Source organism: Gadus morhua, chromosome 16 (assembly GCF_902167405.1).
Source record: "Gadus morhua chromosome 16, gadMor3.0, whole genome shotgun sequence".
NCBI lineage: Eukaryota > Metazoa > Chordata > Actinopteri > Gadiformes > Gadidae > Gadus > Gadus morhua.
Genome location: NC_044063.1, coordinates 26,780,423 through 26,801,384, shown reverse-complemented (window position 1 = coordinate 26,801,384; position 20,962 = coordinate 26,780,423). Strand labels below are relative to the sequence as shown.

At 45.0% G+C, this 20,962-nt stretch overlaps 1 protein-coding gene and 1 non-coding gene across 2 annotated transcripts; both read right to left on the bottom strand.

Annotated features, from left to right (window-relative positions):
* Window positions 1–1,167: 1,167 nt before the first annotated feature.
* LOC115561592 (basic salivary proline-rich protein 1) lies at window positions 1,168–11,984 on the bottom strand. The gene is made up of 8 exons (XM_030381739.1): window positions 11,970–11,984; window positions 7,121–7,228; window positions 6,940–6,991; window positions 6,605–6,892; window positions 3,595–3,852; window positions 2,924–3,127; window positions 2,561–2,776; window positions 1,168–2,305 (listed from the first exon to the last, which is right to left on the bottom strand). The coding sequence occupies exons 1-8, from the start codon at window positions 11,982–11,984 to the stop codon at window positions 1,917–1,919; spliced, it is 1,530 nt and encodes a 509-aa protein (XP_030237599.1). The 3' UTR covers window positions 1,168–1,916.
* A 7,899-nt stretch (window positions 11,985–19,883) lies between these two features.
* On the bottom strand, window positions 19,884–19,979 carry trnai-uau (transfer RNA isoleucine (anticodon UAU)). Its single transcript has 2 exons — window positions 19,942–19,979; window positions 19,884–19,919 (listed from the first exon to the last, which is right to left on the bottom strand). It is a non-coding gene; the product is annotated as a tRNA-Ile (tRNA).
* Between the last annotated feature and the right edge of the window lie 983 nt (window positions 19,980–20,962).

Genomic DNA, 20,962 nt, shown 5'->3' with positions numbered 1-20,962 from the left:
TGTAATAACTGAGCGGATAATGTAATAATTAGGGCTGGGCAATACTATGCGATTAATCACATAGTATTGGTGACTTAACTCGCAATTAATCACACTTTAAAAATATATTTTAAATCCACTTCAATAGAAGTTAAAGGAGATTATCAAATGGAATGACAGATAAACATTCATACCAAATATACAAATAAGCAAAATATGACCAAGCGATCTTGAGGGAGTTTTATTGACTCACTCAGTGTGGGTTAGCACAGACACACACACACACACACACACACACCACGCACACACACACACACACACACACACACACACACACACACACTGTCAATTTTGACGGCAAGTTTCGATTTAGTTATAGACAGTCATAGTCTTTTGACAAAAATGCAATTTAATTTGTCATAATTTAGTCAACTGAATTGTTTTAGTTTTAGTCTATTAAAATCGAACAGGTTAAAGTGTAAAACTACACTATTAGAGTTCACTCTCTTCAAGCTTATTTCCCCTTTTTTACCTTTGTAAAGGAGTGACAGCAGAGGTGAATACCACGTGAAACGAAACAGGCAATGCGGTGACAATCGCTGTGCCTGCCTACTCTTTGTCTCTGTCTCTGTCGCTCTCTCTCTCTTTCTCTCTCTCTCTCATCTGTCTGTCTGTCTCTCGTCTCTCGTCTGTCTGTCTGTCTGTCTGTCTGTCTGTCTCTCCCTCCCTCTGTCTGTGTGTCTGTGTGTGTGCGCGTGTGTGTGCGTGTGCATGTGTATGTGTGCGTGTGCGTGAGAAGGAAGGTGAGGAAATTGATTTTATTTAAAAAGTTCCAATAAATATCAAATTGGAAAACAATTTTTGATTAGCTTTTTTTATTAACAGTATTTACTTGTACTTTTAATTTCCATGCTCAAGTACAAATAATATCAGAAAATTACCTTTGATACTTAAGTGCAATTAATATCAGATAGTGGAAGACTTTTACTCAAGTCGTATTCTATTGGGGGCCTTTTACTTTTACCGGGGCCCTTTTCTTGGAAGATATCTGTACTTTTACTCAAGCTTTCGGGTTCTTCTTCCACCACCTGCTGTTGTTGTGTGTGTGCACGCTCACACACGTGTGTGTCAAAGAGTGTGTGTCTGCCATTGAGTATATACATCTATAAACAGACAGGAGGACGAAGATTTCGGCAAACATTTTTATTTGTTTTTTTATACATGAATTGCAGTTGGGCCCAGGCGAATTGAAACAAAGTGTGTACGTCCAACATCGGATGGGACCCAACCAAGTCCACATCGATGTGATTTCACACTGGAGAGAAACCGCAGCTTGGTCCAAGCGCAGGTGAATTTAAACAAAGCATTACACACCTCAATGTGATGTAACACCGATGAGGACTTGGTTGGGTCCCATCAGATGTTTGACTACTTTGTTTAAATTCACCCGGGCTCAGACAAAGCTGGGGTTTCACTCCTGTGTGATGTCACATCGATGTCGACCTGGTCGGGTCACTTCAGTTGTTTGACGTACATACTTTGTTTAAATTCACCTGGGCCCAGACAAAGTATGGACATCAAACATCGGATAAGTCCAGCCCAGGTCCACATCGATGTGACATCCCACTGGAGTGAAACCCCAGCTTTGTCCTAGCGTAGGTGAATTTAAACAAAGTATGACACACCTCAGTGTGATGCAACATCGATGAGGACTTGGTTGAGTCCCATCAGATGTTTCAATACTTTGCTTAAATTCACCCGGGCTTAGACAAAGCTGGGGTTTCCCTCCTGTGTGACTTCACATCGATCTGGACTTGGTCGGGCGCCATCAGATGTTTGACGTGCATACTTTGTCTTCACAATGTAATACATTTTATTTTGCAGTTGTTTTTTTGGGGTTTTTATATGCTATTTTCTTTTCTTTCCTTTTTTTTTTCTTAGCGCACACACGACCCACACTGGAACCGGGCCGCAAATGTAGACATCTCCTTCATTCTACGGTTCAGCCACTTGTTGACCCGGGGCCTGAGGCTCGTCCCCTCAGCCTGAGCTGTGGCTTCCCCCTCCTCCTCAGCCTCGATGACCAGATCCTGATGTTCAGGGGTGTTCGGGGGTGCGTCGGTGGTGATGACGGCCTTTGGGTCGGCCCAGGCCATCTTGATTCGCCTAAAGGTGTTCTGGCGTGAAGGGCGGCCCAAAGGCTTCTCCTCCTCCTGCTCCGTCAGTGCTGTGGTAGCTGTTTCGACCCTCTTCTTTCTTAGTGCCCTCACCCGGACCCTCACGTTCCCCAAGACCTGGGACAGGTCCTTTCTCGGGGCCCTGTCTGCTGTCAGAGACGGTGAGAGAGTCGCTCAGTCAATGTTTCCTGATTATGGTGACACATAAAACTCAAAAGATAAATGCAAACCACACACACACACGCGCACACATACACACACACACACACACACACACACACACACACACACACACACACACACACACACACACACACACACACACACACACACACACACACACACACACACACACAGGTAAACACATACACAAGCAGGTAAAAACAACAATGCAGCAAACTCACCAGGTTCCTCAGGGATCTGGCTTGGGTCCGGGGCGGTCTGGCCTTGGTCCGGGGCGGTCTGGCCAGGGAAGGGGCTCCGGCCTGAAGGGCGGCCCAAAGGCTTCTCCTCATCAAGCCGGGAGGTGGATGCTGGTTGAACCCTCTTCTTTTTGAGGCCCTTCACCCGAAACCTCAGGTTCCCCATGACCTGGGCCAGGGCCTTTGTGGGGGGGCTGTCTGGTAAACACACACACAAGCAGGTAAACACACACACAAGCAGGTAAACACACACACAAGCAGGTAAACACACACACAAGCAGGTAAACACACACACAAGCAGGTAAACACACACACAAGCAGGTAAACACAATGCAGCCAGCTCACCAGGCACATTGGGGAGCTGGTTTGGGTCCTGGGCGGTCTGGCCTGGGTCCATGGTTGCTGTTTCCACCCTCAGCTTCCTGACTCCCTTCACCCGGACCTTCAGGTTCCCCACGACCTGGGCCAGGTCCTTCCTGGGGGGCCCGTCTGCGGTCGGAGGCAGCCAGGCCACGAAAGGGCCTGAGCCTTCTCCCTGGTGTTGGGGTTCTGTCAGAAATGAACGACAGAACTGTGTTTAGTGACGACCATAGTGGCTGCTGTGTGTTTGTTGCTGCTATGGGGTCTGTTTTAGTGACGCTGAATGTGAGAGTCGCTCAGTCAATGTTTTGTGATTATTCTGACGTATAACACGCACACACACTTGCACGCACGCACGCACACATGCACACGTACACACGCGCGCACTCACACACACATGCGCGCACACACAAGCAGTTGCGCGCACACACATACAAGCAGCTACACACACACACATACAACAGCTACACACATACAAGCAGCCACACACACACACACACACACACACACACACACACACACACACACACACACACACACACACACACACACACACACACACACACACACACACACACACACACACACACACACACACACACGCAAGCAGGTAAACACACACACAAACAGGTAAAAACAACAATGCGCAAACTCACCAGGTTCATTGGCGGTCTGGCCTTGGTCCAGGGCGGTCTGGCTTGGGTCTGGGGCGGTCTGGTCTTGGTCCGGGGCGGTCTGGTCTTGGTCCGGGGCGGTCTGGCCAGGGAAGGGGCTCCGGCCTGAAGGGCGGCCCAAAGGCTTCTCCTCATCAAGCCGGGAGGTGGATGCTGGTTGAACCCTCTTCTTTTTGAGGCCCTTCACCCGGAACCTCAGGTTCCCCATGACCTGGGCCAGGGCCTTTGTGGGGGGGCTGTCTGGTAAACACACACACAAGCAGGTAAACACACACACACAAGCAGGTAGACACACACACAAGCAGGTAAACACACACACAAGCAGGTAATAATAATAATAATAATAAATTAAATTTATATAGCGCTTAATATAGTACTCTAAGACGCTTTACATATTGGCCTATCAAAACTATGTAAGACAGACTAGGAATAAAAGAAAAACAGAGGTTAAACATGAAGAATAAGGTGGGAGTTAGGTGGGGAAGGCTAGTGTGAAAAGGTATGTTTTGAGGCCAGATGATTTTTTTTTTTTTTTTTTTTTTTTTTCAAAGTGCAAACATACATTTACAGACACCCCATAACACGACAAAACCCAGATATGTGCGATAGACATGTAACATATACCAAAACATAAAGAATTATACGGGGACAAGGACAGATTACGAGAGGGTTTGGGGAGGTGTTTGTGAGAGGGAGTGTGCGTGCGTGCGTGCGTGCGTGCGTGCGTGCGTGCGTGCGTGCGTGCGTGCGTGCGTGCGTGCGCGGCCAGATGCTTTCCTCCGGCATCTCCGACCCCCAACGCGATAGAGGTCCCACCCGAAGCACCCTATCCCCCCTGATGAACCCCCCCCTCCCCAGGGCAGCCGGCCCCCGGCCGCGGGAGGCCAGAGCAGCACAGAGGAGAGTTTCAGTCTGGTGAAATTAGTTAATATGTGTAGGTTATAGTTACAGAGAAAGGGAGAGAGAGTAATTAAATGAACTGAATAAACAAATATGCAAAAATGAAAGAGGGGGGTGGATGGGCCTCATCACAACCCTATTGATTGATTAACAGTGGTAATGGAGGTGAGGCCTATTTGGTGGGAGTACTGGTAAGTGGGCAGCGGAGCTATGACTGTAGGAAGTTGGAAAGTGAGGGCCAGGTTGGGTTATTACCAGTTGAGTTGTTTGAGAGTTCTAGTGAGATGTGATCTAATAGTAGGTTTTTCCAGATGGAAATATGAATATTATTTTTTGATTTCCAGTTTATGAGGATAGTCTTCTTGGCGACAGCTAGCGCAACCAACAAGGTTGTATTGCTAAAGTGATTTAGGTTGATTGTAGTGGTATCTCCAAGCAGACAGAGTGACGGGGAGGTTGGGATGCAGCAGCCAAAGAACGTGGTGAGTAGCCCTGTGATCTTTTCCCAGAAATGTGTAATAGGGGAGCAGTGCCAAAGTGCATGAATATAGGTGTCCGGGCAATTTTGGGTGCAATGGGGGCAGATGTCTGAAGTGAAACCCATGCGAAATGGTTTATGTCCTGTGAGGTGAGTCCTGTGGATAATTTTATATTGTATTAACTGTAGGTTTGTATTTTTGGTCATGAGAAAGGTATTTTTGCAGATTTGAGTCCAGAAATTGGCATCGGTAGAGATAGAGAGATCTGTTTCCCATTTGGCAGATGGTAGACTTGTCGTGGTGTCTGTCTGTATCATTATTTTGTAGATTTTGGATAGTAATTTTTTGGGCGATGGTATGTTAATAAGCTGTGAGACAGGTGTAGGTAGATCTAAATTGGCTTTTGCTGTATTCACGGTTGCTTTAATTGCGGAATTAATCTGTAGATATTGTAAAATGTGTTTGTGGGTGATGCCGAATTTCTGGACCAAGTCCGCGAATGTGGAGAATTTTACGTCGGTGAGCAAGTGTTGTATATGTGTAATGCCTTTATCTTTCCAGGAGTGGAGGTTTAGGGTTATTTTATTACAAGTGAAATCAGGGTTATTCCAAATTGGGGAGAGTTTTGAGGGTGAGTGTTTTGAGTTAGTAATGTGAGGGCAGATTTGAAAGAAGAGAGGGTTGGAGAGACTTTGATGTGGGAGGGGAGTGAATTCCAAAGGGTGGGGGCAGCAACTGAGAAGGCCCGATCACCCCAAGTCCGTCGCTCAGTCCGTGGAACTTGTAGCAGGTTGGCAGAATTGGACCTGAGGAATCGGGAGGGGGCGTGGTGATGGAGGAGGTCGGCAAGGTAGGGGGGGGCTAGGCTGTTGAGGGCCTTGTAGGTGATGAGTAAGACACACACAAGCAGGTAAACACACACACAAGCAGGTAGACACACACACAAGCAGGTAAACACACACACAAGCAGGTAAACACACACACCAGCAGGTAAACACACACACCAGCAGGTAAACACACACACAAGCAGGTAAACACACACACAAGCAGGTAAACACACACACAAGCAGGTAAACACACACACACACAAGCAGGTAAACACACACACACAAGCAGGTAAACACACACACAAGCAGGTAAACACACACACACAAGCAGGTAAACACACACACAAGCAGGTAAACTCACACACACAAGCAGGTAAACACACACACAAGCAGGTAAACACAATGCAGCCAGCTCACCAGGCACATTGGCCTGGCTCAGGCCACCAAAGGGCCTGAGCCTTCTCCCTGGTGTTGGGGTTCTGTCAGAAATGAACGACAGAACTGTGTTTAGTGACGACCATAGTGGCTGCTGTGTGTTTGTTGCTGCTATGGGGTCTGTTTTAGTGACGTGAGTGTGAGAGTCGCTCAGTCAATGTTTTGTGATTATTCTGACGTATAACACGCACACACACTTACACGCATGCACACACACATGCACACGCACACACGCACACATGCACACACATACAAGCAGCTACACACACACACACACACACACACACACGCAAGCAGGTAAACACACACACACACACGCAAGCAGGTAAAAACAACAATGCGCGAACTCACCAGGTTCATCTGCGTTCTGGTCTTGGTCCAGGGCGGTCTGGCCTTGGTCCGGGGCGGTCTGGCCTTGGTCCGGGGCGGTCTGGCCCTGGTCCGGGGCGGTCTGGCCCTGGTCCGGGGGTGTCTGGCCTCGGTCCGGGGGGGTCTGGCCTCGGTCCGGGGGGGTCTGGCCCTGGTCCGGGGCGGTCTGGCCTTGGTCCGGGGGGGTCTGGCCTCGGTCCGGGGGGGTCTGGCCCTTGTCCGGGGGGGTCTGGCCTTGGTCCGGGGGGGTCTGGCTTGGTGCGGGGGGGTCTGGCCTTGGTCCGGGGGGGTCTGGCCTCGGTCCGGGGGGGTCTGGCCTTGGTCCGGGTCATTCGCCTCCTCATTTGTCTCCATCCATCTGATCACCACCTAGGACACAAACACACGGCATCAGGAACTCTTCGGGTCAAACACGAACCGACACTGAAGACCCACGACAGGAAACACAAAGACGTCTCAGTCGCTCCGTATCCGTGTTGGTGTTCTCTCCTTCCTCACCTGTCTCAGACGTTCTTTGTTTTGCGACGAGGTGGAGACCTGATGGGGCAGGGGGGGGGGGTCCGGAGAGGGGGAGGAGGAGCCCGGATCGGGGGTGGCCTCTTCCTCCTGTCGGAGGAGATCGTCACCGTTAAGGTTTCCTCGCCCCTCTCTTCTCCATAGTTCCCTCGCTCTTTGCCAACTTGGCTCACTGGCCGCTGTGCTCGCTCTCTGATCACCAGGTAACGCTCATCGCTCCGCTCTCTGATCACCACTGAGCACGGCACTGAGGAGCGGTGACTTATATTTGACTCACTATTCCTGAGTCCCGGCTAGCTGCTAAAGGGGACGGGTCTTTTTCTGTGTCAGCCCCAAAGCTTTAGAATGCATTGCCTGAGAAAATAAGGTTAGCTGATTCGGTGACATCATTAAGTCCCTCCTTAAATCCCACCTGTACCTTTTAAAGGGTTTATTGGAGTTAAATGTTATTTTCTATGTTTTGCCTGGTACCCTTTTCCTTGATTGTATTTTTATTTTCTAATTGTAAAAAAAAAAAGAAAAAGACCTGTGATAGTTATTCCTAGACATATATTTTTGTTTGGTTGTTTTGCTTTCTTTCTTTTTATCTGTAAAGCACTTTGTAGCTCTGTGTAGAAAAGCGCTGCATAAATAAAGGTTATTATTATTATTATTGTCTTATATAGGAGCGTGGCCCTGTGATGTCAGAGGGCTGCCGCGTTCCGCTGGCCAGAGGCGCTGCGGTGACGTCGTCACGCGGACTTCGTCAAGGGGACGGAATGTTTGGGTATACATTCTTTTGGAAATGGCAAAAATATGCTGAAGCATAAATTAATAATTTTGATGTATTTTCCAATAGAAAAAGTTCAAGAAATACATGCATAAACATATTTATATATCATATATATATCATATATATTTTTTATAATGCACTGATAATAAATGTGTTCAATCGTGTGTGTGTGGATGGGTGTGTGTGTGTGTGTGTGTGTGTTTGTGTGTGTGGGAGTGTGAGTGTATGTGTGTGGGTGTGTGTTGCCTGCACTTCTTTTGGACAAAAGTCAGTTGGACCCTAACTTAATATAATCATGTACAACCACAAGTTTTTACAGAATACAAATGTGCATCTGCAGACTCAAAGTGTGCGTGTGCGGCAGGGCCGTGCAGCGACCCTTTGAGGAGCAGGGGCTCAAATTCAAAAAAGGGCACATGCAAAAACCACTACTGTCAGAGACACTGAGACAGAGTAGACATGAAACGGATTTGTCATGTCCAGTGGCGGCTGGTGATCAGAAATGTTGGTTTGGCACAGTAATAGACTGGGGGTCTGTTACTGTGGGGGGTCTGTACCGGGATGACGTGCCCGGTACAAATTTGGCACCCGGTACAAATATGGTGTGACAGCGCCCTGGCGCCCTCTATTGACCCACCGCCACTGGCCATGTCATGTGGCCACGTAGTTACTACAGAGTAGCCTATACAGATTCAATATAACAATGTATGCTTTCCCTTTGCAATTTCAAAAGGTTTCCCAGATAGGTTTGCTGGTAGGCTATAGAAAATAAACCGAGTGGTAGCCACTTTCACAGTCAGTTAAAACGATGCTTGTTGAAAAGCTTTTGCTGGCAAACATAGGCCTATACTTCAAAATGACGCTACAAAACGAGATAAGTGTTACAGTTTATTTAGCATTATCAACTTAATGGTTTTGGAAACAACTGTCTGTGTCAGACTCTGTAGTGATCTTACCCTGCATTGTACCGTCTCTTAAAACAACAAGCGCAACAAGGCAGGCAAAGGTGAAAAGTCACGTTGATAGCCTATGACGTCACCCAGCGGCAGCTGCGCACTGAGCGCCGGTAAACGAGGCTACAAAGTACAAACTTTACTTCTCGATTATTACTTTTAGACATTTTTATTCTAGAATAATTTATTCACATGTTAATGTTTAATTGTTCATGTGTAATTTTACAAAGCATTGAAAATTTAAATGACCACTCAAAAGGGCACTTTGGTCCTTCAGAGGGAAAAGGGCAGGGGCTCGGGCACCCATAGCCCCCCTCTGCACGTGCCTGGTGTGCGGTCGGCGTGCGTGTCCTCTCCCTCCTCACCTGTGCCGGACGATGTTCTCCGGGGGACGACGAGGAGTCCCCACACAGGGTCTCCTGGTCTCCCTCCTGTCTCTAGATTCGTCTGTTCTTCCCCATAGTGGATCTCGCAGTTTGTTGCTGTCACTGGTTATTGATATGGCTGCTCTTCGTTGCTCTCTGATCACCACTGAGGACTGGACTGAGGAGCGGGGACTTATATAGAGGCGTCACAAAGGCCGGTCGGGTTCCGCTGGCACCTGATGTTGATTCGTCGTCGCAGGCAACTGGATTATTTTTTTATTGCACTCTTTAGAATAGGCCTTTTAATAACTCAAATGGAAACCGATGAAATAAGAATATTACTTTAATACAAAAAGTAGACAAAAACACACTTGTGTTCACAAAGTCACCATTTTAAATTTGTTCTCCCAAGTCCATCAGCTGTTTCCAAGTCTATATATGTTTTATACCCAAACATTTGCATTAACACTCACAGTGGGGTCAAGAAAGACTAGTCAGGCTATTAGTTTGTCTTTGATCAACTCTTGATATTCAAACACAAGTTTGAGAGTGTCATTCTTGTAGATCAACTGGGGCAGACACACATACACACACACAAACGCACACGCCCTGTGTGGTCCACAGCCCATATCATGCGTGTTTATCACCAGGCAGGGCCGTCGGACTGCGGGGACAAAGGGGACAGTTGTGGGGGGGCCCAAGGCAGAGGGGGGGCCCATGACCAAAAAAAAAAATAATAATATTTTTTTATCTCACCGTTTTTTTTTTCTTTATCCCTCCCCCCCGTCAACAATCGCCTTCCCCCCCCCCCGTCAACAATCGCTCCGGACTCCCCCCCCCCCCCCCGTCAACAATCGCTCCGGACCACCCCCCCCCCCCCCCCCCCCCCCCCGTCAACAACCTGGCACAGGGGGTCCAGCAGTACCTATAGTATAGGGGCCCAGGATTTGGTGCTACGGCCCTGTCACCAGGTAATGTGAAGGTGTGAAGGGTCTGGTATGCTATTAGCATGTGGGCCCTTCGTGCGCCACAAGGGGCCATTGGCTCGCAGTGAGGAACCGGACTTTTGTTGCCCCCTAGTGGTCAATTTAATTATGTCAGTATTTTTAGCCCTGACTCACTAAAAGCAGACGTGTTTGTCTGGTTGGTGTTAAAATATGGATACGGTGGTTGCATATTTTTATCTCATCAACACCCAGATTTCTTTATCGCTGTGCCTACCCTCTCTCACTTGTCTCTGTCCTCTCTATCTCTCGTCCCTCTCTCTCTGTCTGTCTGTCTCTCTCTCTCTCTCCCTGTCTCTCTCTCTGTCTGTCTGTCTCTCTCTCTGTGTCTGTCTCTCTCTCTATGTCCCTCTCTCTCTCCATCTGTCCTCTCTCTCTCGGTCTTTGTCTCTGTGTTTGTGTGTGTGTGCGTGTGTGTGTGTGTGTGTCACTGTGCGCGAGCTAGAGTCAGTGTCTGTGTCACCCTAAAAAATCTAAAGTTGGGCCAACTTACAATTTTAAGGCAACAAACTGCAATAGAATTTTAAGTTGGGAATGACAACTTAACATTTTAAGTTCTGCTTTTGAGTTGGTAATACTTTGAATTTCAAGTTCTATTAACTCAACCTGAAGTTGCAGTAACTCACAATCTTCAGTTAAGAAAACTGTAAAACCTTAGTCATCTTGACTTAAGTCTTAGTTGCAATAACTTGTCATTTTGAGTTGAAACTACTTTAAATCCTTAATCATCCTGACTTAAGTCTAAGTTGCGGTAACTCACAATTCTAAATTAAGAAAACTTTGAAACCCAAGTCATCTCGACTTATGTTTACTTCGGTAACTTGACATTTTAAGTTATGAATACTTTATATCCTTAGTCATCTTGAATTCTCAAACTTGCAATAACTTTGAAATATGAAAACTTTAAAGCCATACTCATAACTCAACTTCAACTTGCAGTAACTCCATATATAATACATCATGCATGAAAGATTTTACAGGGGCTATAATATCTCAATTCAAATCTTTTTTTATTGAACATGTCTTGCATGTCTCAAGTGCTGTGCAAAAGCACAGAAGACCAATAGCTCACCCGATCAGGTGAAACAGTTGCTTTCTTAAAACATTGAAATAACAGCACGTGCTGTACTAAAATGCATAATACAGCATTATTCCTATAGACAGGAAGAGAAGAGATATTTGGGGGACTGAGTAAAATAAGTAAATATACAAAAGGGCAGCTGCAGCATGAACATTAACAATTTAAAACAGGCCCAACAAGTTTGTTTTCAACAGAACTTGCAGCTCAACATTAGGTTCTGACACAGGGTTACAGAAGAAGTTTGTTTTTGAGGGATCTGACTCTTGCAGAGAGATCTGTCCCCAGCTCCAAAAAGATCTTTTGAAACATTTCAAAGGTGTATCGCAGTTCCTTGGGAAACTGGATGTTCAGAGCGTATATCAGCCCAAAGAGCAACGCAAGGGCCGTTGGCAGGTCAGGGAGGTCTTGTAAGACGATATGTTCTTCTAAAACCACAGCTACATTTTGAAGTCTTGCAGGAGCGGAACTGTGATCCTCCATCACAGAAAGTATCCCCACTATGAGACCCCTTGTCTTCTCCTCTTCTGGGTCAGTATCCTTGTGATGACAAAGACAAATGTATGATTAATAAATGAAACAAAAGGTTTGTCTTTTCCTATGGCTCAGAATAAGCTCTTACTCTCAAATAACTATAAAAAATATTACATTTATTTTACCTTGAGACACTCCATCTCGTAAGTTTCAGACTAAATAAAGTAATAGCCAACGAAGTACAGCTTTTTACGACACTTAATGCATTGACATAAAGAGGGCAAGGAGAACATTGGAATGGATGAACTGGATGAAAATAAAGGGCAGAGGTTAAAGTCAATAACAGAATAAACATTATGATCCAAGCAGTCTATTTTACAATATTGTTAGTAACAGTCCTGTCGGAGGAGATCGTCACCGTTAAGGTTTCCTCGCCCCTCTCTTCTCCATAGTTCCCTCGCTCTTTGCCAACTTGGCTCACTGGCCGCTGTGCTCGCTCTCTGATCACCAGGTAACGCTCATCGCTCCGCTCTCTGATCACCACTGAGCACGGCACTGAGGAGCGGTGACTTATATTTGACTCACTATTCCTGAGTCCCGGCTAGCTGCTAAAGGGGACGGGTCTTTTTCTGTGTCAGCCCCAAAGCTTTAGAATGCATTGCCTGAGAAAATAAGGTTAGCTGATTCGGTGACATCATTAAGTCCCTCCTTAAATCCCACCTGTACCTTTTAAAGGGTTTATTGGAGTTAAATGTTATTTTCTATGTTTTGCCTGGTACCCTTTTCCTTGATTGTATTTTTATTTTCTAATTGTAAAAAAAAAAAGAAAAAGACCTGTGATAGTTATTCCTAGACATATATTTTTGTTTGGTTGTTTTGCTTTCTTTCTTTTTATCTGTAAAGCACTTTGTAGCTCTGTGTAGAAAAGCGCTGCATAAATAAAGGTTATTATTATTATTATTGTCTTATATAGGAGCGTGGCCCTGTGATGTCAGAGGGCTGCCGCGTTCCGCTGGCCAGAGGCGCTGCGGTGACGTCGTCACGCGGACTTCGTCAAGGGGACGGAATGTTTGGGTATACATTCTTTTGGAAATGGCAAAAATATGCTGAAGCATAAATTAATAATTTTGATGTATTTTCCAATAGAAAAAGTTCAAGAAATACATGCATAAACATATTTATATATCATATATATATCATATATATTTTTTATAATGCACTGATAATAAATGTGTTCAATCGTGTGTGTGTGGATGGGTGTGTGTGTGTGTGTGTGTGTGTTTGTGTGTGTGGGAGTGTGAGTGTATGTGTGTGGGTGTGTGTTGCCTGCACTTCTTTTGGACAAAAGTCAGTTGGACCCTAACTTAGGTGGCCGTCGGACTGCGGGGACAAAGGGGACAGTTGTGGGGGGGCCCAAGGCAGAGGGGGGGCCCATGACCAAAAAAAAAAATAATAATATTTTTTTATCTCACCGTTTTTTTTTTCTTTATCCCTCCCCCCCGTCAACAATCGCCTTCCCCCCCCCCCGTCAACAATCGCTCCGGACCCCCCCCCCCCCCCCCCCGTCAACAATCGCTCCGGACCCCCCCCCCCCCCCCCCCCCCCCCCCCCGTCAACAACCTGGCACAGGGGGTCCAGCAGTACCTATAGTATAGGGGCCCAGGATTTGGTGCTACGGCCCTGTCACCAGGTAATGTGAAGGTGTGAAGGGTCTGGTATGCTATTAGCATGTGGGCCCTTCGTGCGCCACAAGGGGCCATTGGCTCGCAGTGAGGAACCGGACTTTTGTTGCCCCCTAGTGGTCAATTTAATTATGTCAGTATTTTTAGCCCTGACTCACTAAAAGCAGACGTGTTTGTCTGGTTGGTGTTAAAATATGGATACGGTGGTTGCATATTTTTATCTCATCAACACCCAGATTTCTTTATCGCTGTGCCTACCCTCTCTCACTTGTCTCTGTCCTCTCTATCTCTCGTCCCTCTCTCTCTGTCTGTCTGTCTCTCTCTCTCTCTCCCTGTCTCTCTCTCTGTCTGTCTGTCTCTCTCTCTGTGTCTGTCTCTCTCTCTATGTCCCTCTCTCTCTCCATCTGTCCTCTCTCTCTCGGTCTTTGTCTCTGTGTTTGTGTGTGTGTGCGTGTGTGTGTGTGTGTGTCACTGTGCGCGAGCTAGAGTCAGTGTCTGTGTCACCCTAAAAAATCTAAAGTTGGGCCAACTTACAATTTTAAGGCAACAAACTGCAATAGAATTTTAAGTTGGGAATGACAACTTAACATTTTAAGTTCTGCTTTTGAGTTGGTAATACTTTGAATTTCAAGTTCTATTAACTCAACCTGAAGTTGCAGTAACTCACAATCTTCAGTTAAGAAAACTGTAAAACCTTAGTCATCTTGACTTAAGTCTTAGTTGCAATAACTTGTCATTTTGAGTTGAAACTACTTTAAATCCTTAATCATCCTGACTTAAGTCTAAGTTGCGGTAACTCACAATTCTAAATTAAGAAAACTTTGAAACCCAAGTCATCTCGACTTATGTTTACTTCGGTAACTTGACATTTTAAGTTATGAATACTTTATATCCTTAGTCATCTTGAATTCTCAAACTTGCAATAACTTTGAAATATGAAAACTTTAAAGCCATACTCATAACTCAACTTCAACTTGCAGTAACTCCATATATAATACATCATGCATGAAAGATTTTACAGGGGCTATAATATCTCAATTCAAATCTTTTTTTATTGAACATGTCTTGCATGTCTCAAGTGCTGTGCAAAAGCACAGAAGACCAATAGCTCACCCGATCAGGTGAAACAGTTGCTTTCTTAAAACATTGAAATAACAGCACGTGCTGTACTAAAATGCATAATACAGCATTATTCCTATAGACAGGAAGAGAAGAGATATTTGGGGGACTGAGTAAAATAAGTAAATATACAAAAGGGCAGCTGCAGCATGAACATTAACAATTTAAAACAGGCCCAACAAGTTTGTTTTCAACAGAACTTGCAGCTCAACATTAGGTTCTGACACAGGGTTACAGAAGAAGTTTGTTTTTGAGGGATCTGACTCTTGCAGAGAGATCTGTCCCCAGCTCCAAAAAGATCTTTTGAAACATTTCAAAGGTGTATCGCAGTTCCTTGGGAAACTGGATGTTCAGAGCGTATATCAGCCCAAAGAGCAACGCAAGGGCCGTTGGCAGGTCAGGGAGGTCTTGTAAGACGATATGTTCTTCTAAAACCACAGCTACATTTTGAAGTCTTGCAGGAGCGGAACTGTGATCCTCCATCACAGAAAGTATCCCCACTATGAGACCCCTTGTCTTCTCCTCTTCTGGGTCAGTATCCTTGTGATGACAAAGACAAATGTATGATTAATAAATGAAACAAAAGGTTTGTCTTTTCCTATGGCTCAGAATAAGCTCTTACTCTCAAATAACTATAAAAAATATTACATTTATTTTACCTTGAGACACTCCATCTCGTAAGTTTCAGACTAAATAAAGTAATAGCCAACGAAGTACAGCTTTTTACGACACTTAATGCATTGACATAAAGAGGGCAAGGAGAACATTGGAATGGATGAACTGGATGAAAATAAAGGGCAGAGGTTAAAGTCAATAACAGAATAAACATTATGATCCAAGCAGTCTATTTTACAATATTGTTAGTAACAGTATAATCCAAGTGACGGTTGCTACTAATGACCACTCACCAGACAATTCCTGAACAGCTTCTCGTGACTCTCACGGAGAAATAAAGGAAGGCCCTTCAATGCTGCGGTCTGTCTGTGTGCTGTTATGTAATTTGTCTTAAACACAAAGAGATGGATAAAAAACATTACTACAAAATCAAAGTAACATGTACTAAAGTAGAGAGCAAACAGGAAAACGTCAATGGTGAGTTTATCTGATATATTTCGTCAAATTTAATCACACAATTTAGTGTATCACTGAATGAAGCATAAACTATATATGGTGTGCCCGCATGCACGCGCCCGCCTGGCTGAACGGCTGAAAAGCACAACATGCCCCAGCGAAAACGCTAGTATTCATTAGTATCCACTGAAATACAACAACCACACAATAGAAAACACAAACAAACCGTTTAATTAAGGCAGCTGTAGACCGGTCTTACACGCCGTAAAATCTGTTTTTTTTTTTCCAATGGAGTATGGTGACTTGGAGCTTATAAGCCACCAGACTCCATTGAAAAAAAGTGTAATCGTACGGCGTGGAAAACCGTCCTACAGCTTCCTTAATTTAACAGTTAGTTACACATAGCTAGAAGTGTATGCTCCTGTATTCTTGCAATAACGACATATGTCTAGTAGAATACCGAGTATTTGAACTTGCCGGTCTGAAAGGACTGCAGTGCCGTTCTCGCACGACTGCGCTGTTAGCTGCTTGAACATACCGAGACAAGCACCGCAGGCCTCGTCCTAGCTTGCGATAAGCTAAAGCTAACGGCGACGGCAAGCATCATTTATTCTGTTTAGGGTCATACTATCGTCAGTGAAAATGCATACCTTATCCACTTATTTATCGTGTATTATATTCACATTCATGGAAAAAACTCACACTTCAAGTCTAATTGGAAAGAAGGTTAAAACTTGCCTTTGTTGTCTCCAGCCCTGACGAAAAATGACTAGTCACTCGTGTGAGTTCAGGTAACAAACCTCAACTCGGAAAGTTGGCTTTCCCGCATTTTACGACAAGGACATACGAGTTGCCAGAACTTTTTCACTTGTTGTGCACAGGTTGTGCATCCCAACTGAAGGAAATAAGTCGTGTTAACTTACAAAATGCTGTTGAAACATAAAAAATGCATGGTTTGCTGGAATTACTTAGATTTTGAAGTCAAATATGAATAATTTATTTTTTCAAGTCTTAAAAACTTAAAATACTTTTTTAGGACAACAATATTAAGTTGGAGTTTTTACTGTGTGTGTGTGTGTGTGTGTGTGTGTGTGTGTGTGTGTGTGTGTGTGTGTGTGTGTGTGTGTGTGTGTGTGTGTGTGTGTGTGTGTGTGTGTGTGTGTGTGTGTGTGTGTGTCACCATGTGTGCCAGCTAGAGTCGGTGTCTGTGTGCAGTGGCGTGCACAGACATTTTGGGGGGCAGGTGCTCAGGGAAAAATAAGGGCACATTAAAGTGTCATTTCGAAGTGAAGAGTGATCATTACCACTTTTCTAAAGCAGCATCCTCCTCAGTGCCATGTCTTGATGTTGATGACCTAACTATGATTGATCTTGATATATTTTTCTATAGCAAGCAGGAGAAGGTCAGAGAGCCGTTCTTCTCCACACAGACTTCTTAGTTTATTTTTGATAATTTTCAGCTTTGAAAATTATCTCTCCACAGAAGCAGTTGTCACTGGCAATGTTTCATCGATTTTTGTCATCTTCACAAAGGCAGGAAAGATGAGCCGGCCACTGTTTTCCCTCAGTATGGCAAAGATTTCTTTGAGGTCTTTTGCAGGAAAGCTGGAGTGGAACACCTTTAGTTCTGTAGCCCTGCCCAACCGGCGATGTAACACATAAATGAATTGAGTCTAGAGTGTAATGTTGCCCCCTAAGCCTCCTTTCTGGATACTGTGACTGAGGAGCTGAAGTCCCACTGCTAGAATCATTCAGTCCTTCCACCCCTTCACGGTACATGCCAACTGGGTAAGCACGCCAAACGCAGAAGCCAAGGAAGCCGTCCACATCCTGATTTCTATGGAGAAGACGAGGACCAGCTGAAGACAGAACTAAAGGTGTTCCACTCCAGCTTTCCTGCAAAAGACCTCAAAGAAATCTTTGCCATACTGAGGGAAAACAGTGGCCGGCTCATCTTTCCTGCCTTTGTGAAGATGATAAAAATCGATGAAACATTGCCAGTGACAACTGCTTCTGTGGAGAGATAATTTTCAAAGCTGAAAATTATCAAAACTAAACTAATGCCGCTTTTCCACTGCATGGTACCAGCTCGACACGACTCGACTCGACTCGACTCAGCTCGCCTTTTTTGCGTTTCCACCGCGAAAACATGGTATCTGGTACCTGAAGTGGCTGCTTTTTCTAGTACCGCCTCGCTCTAGGTTCCAAGCGGCTGAGCCGATGCTAAAAGGTGACGTCGGCAGACGGCCGGCCACTGATTGGCCAGAGAGTGTGACGAAGTCACGAGAGCGACATGGCAACCATGCTGGTAACAGCCATAGCAGCGCCGCAGCCAACATATTCCACTTCTTCAACATGCCAGCTAATAATACGAACACGAATACCATCGCATCGATGTTCTCCATTGTTGTTATGTGGGTTCTGTCCATGTGTGGGTTACGTAGGTGTTGTTTGCGTCGCGTACAAAAATACGTCACGGCCCTTTCGCGCAGCCGACCCCGCCCACGTCCCGGAGGTACTATTTGCGGTGGAAAAGGACCCGCGCTGCTACCGTGTCGAGTCGTGTCGTGTCGAGTCGAGCTACATGTGCGGTGGAAAAGCGGCATAAGAAGTCTGTGTGGAGAAGAACGGCTCTCTGACCTTCTCCTGCTTGCTATAGAAAAATATATCAAGATCAATCATAGTGAGGTCATCAACATCAAGACATGGCACTGAGGAGGATGCTGCTTTAGAAAAGTGGTAATGATCACTCTTCACTTCGAAATGACACTTTAATGTGCCCTTATTTTTCCCTGAGCACCTGCCCCCCAAAATGTCTGTGCACGCCACTGCTAAAGCCTTTGTTTCAAGGTTGTTCTTTTTCTCGAGGTCATCTGCACTTTTTAACCAACGCTCCCGTGGCGTAATCGAACAGTAGCCTATACGATTAATGGACTTATACTCTCATCTCTCTATACATTAATTTGTTGAAAGAACTAAACATGAAGGTCCCAATTCCGGAGGAGATATTATTTCACAGGCGGACAATTAAAAGACTACGTTGTGATTTGCAAGTTCTTGTTATACTTTCTCTGAGCTCCAGTGGCGCAATCGGTCGGCGCGTGGTACTTATAAGACAGTAACCTGCACCAAGTCATGCCGAGGTTGTGAGTTCGAGCATCACCTGGAACAATTTTGTTAAAAATGTTGAGGACTATTGGACTTCTTCTGTAAAGTAACAATCTGTGCGCACAAGCAAATTCTGTCTGATTTACAAAAGCTTTGTTTAAAATAACCCTCCCTATTTTTTGTATATGTTTGATTTGAGGCCAGAGTCCAAGAGATCTAACCATAGACTTGAACCAATTATAACAGATCAACTTACTCATTTTCTCATTTCTCTTTGTGTAAAACCAAAGCTGTTGGCCTAGCAAGTTTTGGTTTAATGTTCAAGTCTGCATCAAAACAGTGCTCCATTGGGGTAATCGGTCAGCGCGTGGTACTTATACGACAGTAACCTGCACCAAGACACGACGAGGTTGTGGGTTAGAGCCTCACATGGATAAAGCTTAATGATTTTTGTTAAACATAGTTGAGGAGTTGGATTTCCAGCAAGTGCCGTCTGATTTACAATGCAAGCTTAAGCTTTGACGATAGTTAAGACGAATGGACTTGTGTAAAGTTACAATCTGTTCACAACAGCAAACTATGTCTCATTTACAAAACTGTTCTTAAACCAATCCTCACTTTATTTGAGGCCAGAGTCCAAGAGATCTAATCATAGACTTGGAACCCTTAATATCAGATCATGTAGGCCTAACACAATTATAATTTTCAGTTTTGCCTTTGTGTAAAACCAAAGTTGTGTGGTTTTACACAAGTGGCACAATCGGTCAGCGCGCGGTACTTATAAGACAGTAACCTGCACCAAGTCATGCCGAGGTTGTGAGTTCAAGCCTCACCTGGAGCAAGCTTTAGCTTTGTTAAGGACTATTGGACTTCTTCTGTAAAGTAACAATCTGTTCACATGAACAAATTCTGTCTTCTGTCTAACCCTATTGACAGAAGCCTGGATTAAACCAACATTCACTATGTCTGGTCGATGTTCGATTTGAAGCCATGCAGAGTCGTAATGAGAGATGTAATCATGGCTTGAACCAAAAATGGTATGTCATGTTACACATTTAACATTGTTACTTTACAGAAGAAGTCCAGTAGTCCTAAACCATCTTCAACAAAGCCAAAGCTTGCTCCAGGTGAGGCTCGAACTCACAACCTCGGCATGTCTTTGTGCAGGTTACTGTCTTATAAGTACCGCGCGCTGACCGATTGCGCCACTGGAGCACTTTCTTGAGGAAGACTTGATGATGATTTAATCATAATTTGATGTTAATCGAAACCTTAAACCAAAACCTACTAGGTCAACAGCTTTGGTTTTACACAAAGACAAAAGATAAAATGTGTAAAATTATCTGTTATTATTGGTTAAAGTCTATGATCGGATCTCTTGCACTCAGGCCTCAAATCAAACATAGTAAGGGTTGGTTTAAGCCAAGTTTTTGTAAATCATCTCTTCCTCTTCCTTCTCCATATAGCCAGCATGTTTCTGTGTTGTTATGTGATGACAGTTTCTCCCTCCCCTCGTCCTCGCACTGTGTGAGGCTGGAACGACCATAGCCGTGCGTTTTCCCCTCCAGCGTCATCGAATCGGCCCACTATGTGCTTGCGCGCGTATTCCTGAAGGCTCTCAAACTTTCGATGTTCAAGAAAACACCCGTTCGGACTGAGAGATGGGGTGGTTCCTGTGAGGTATCCGAGGCTGTGATTGGCTATCACCGAGAGGGGAGGGGGGGGGGGGGGGGGGGGGGTCCTGTGAGGTATCCGAGGCTGTGATTGCCTATCACGAAGAGGGGTGGTGGTTACTGTGAGTTATCTGAACCTCAGTCTTTCTCAATAAAGAGCGATCTTTCTCTACATCACCTTTAGACCGTTTGGACACATTTTAATCCCGGAATAGATAAGGTAAGATAAGATAAAATAAGGTAGTCCGACAGTTCACTACCATTTTCATTGTCTTTCACAGCAATTTTCCATTTGAGATTGCCTATATTCCATTTAAACATATGTTGTTTGTGGATTTAAATGATAATTTTTCATGCAAAGAAAACTAAAGATTTTCGTGAAGAAGTTTGATCATTTTAGGTTTTGTGTAAGGCCGCTTTGTGAACTACAGCTCCTCGCCGCTCTCGACGCGAATGATATAGCCTACGTCACCAGCCGCACTTGGAGCTCCGGTACAGGCATGGCGATCTCTCTGCTCCACTTGA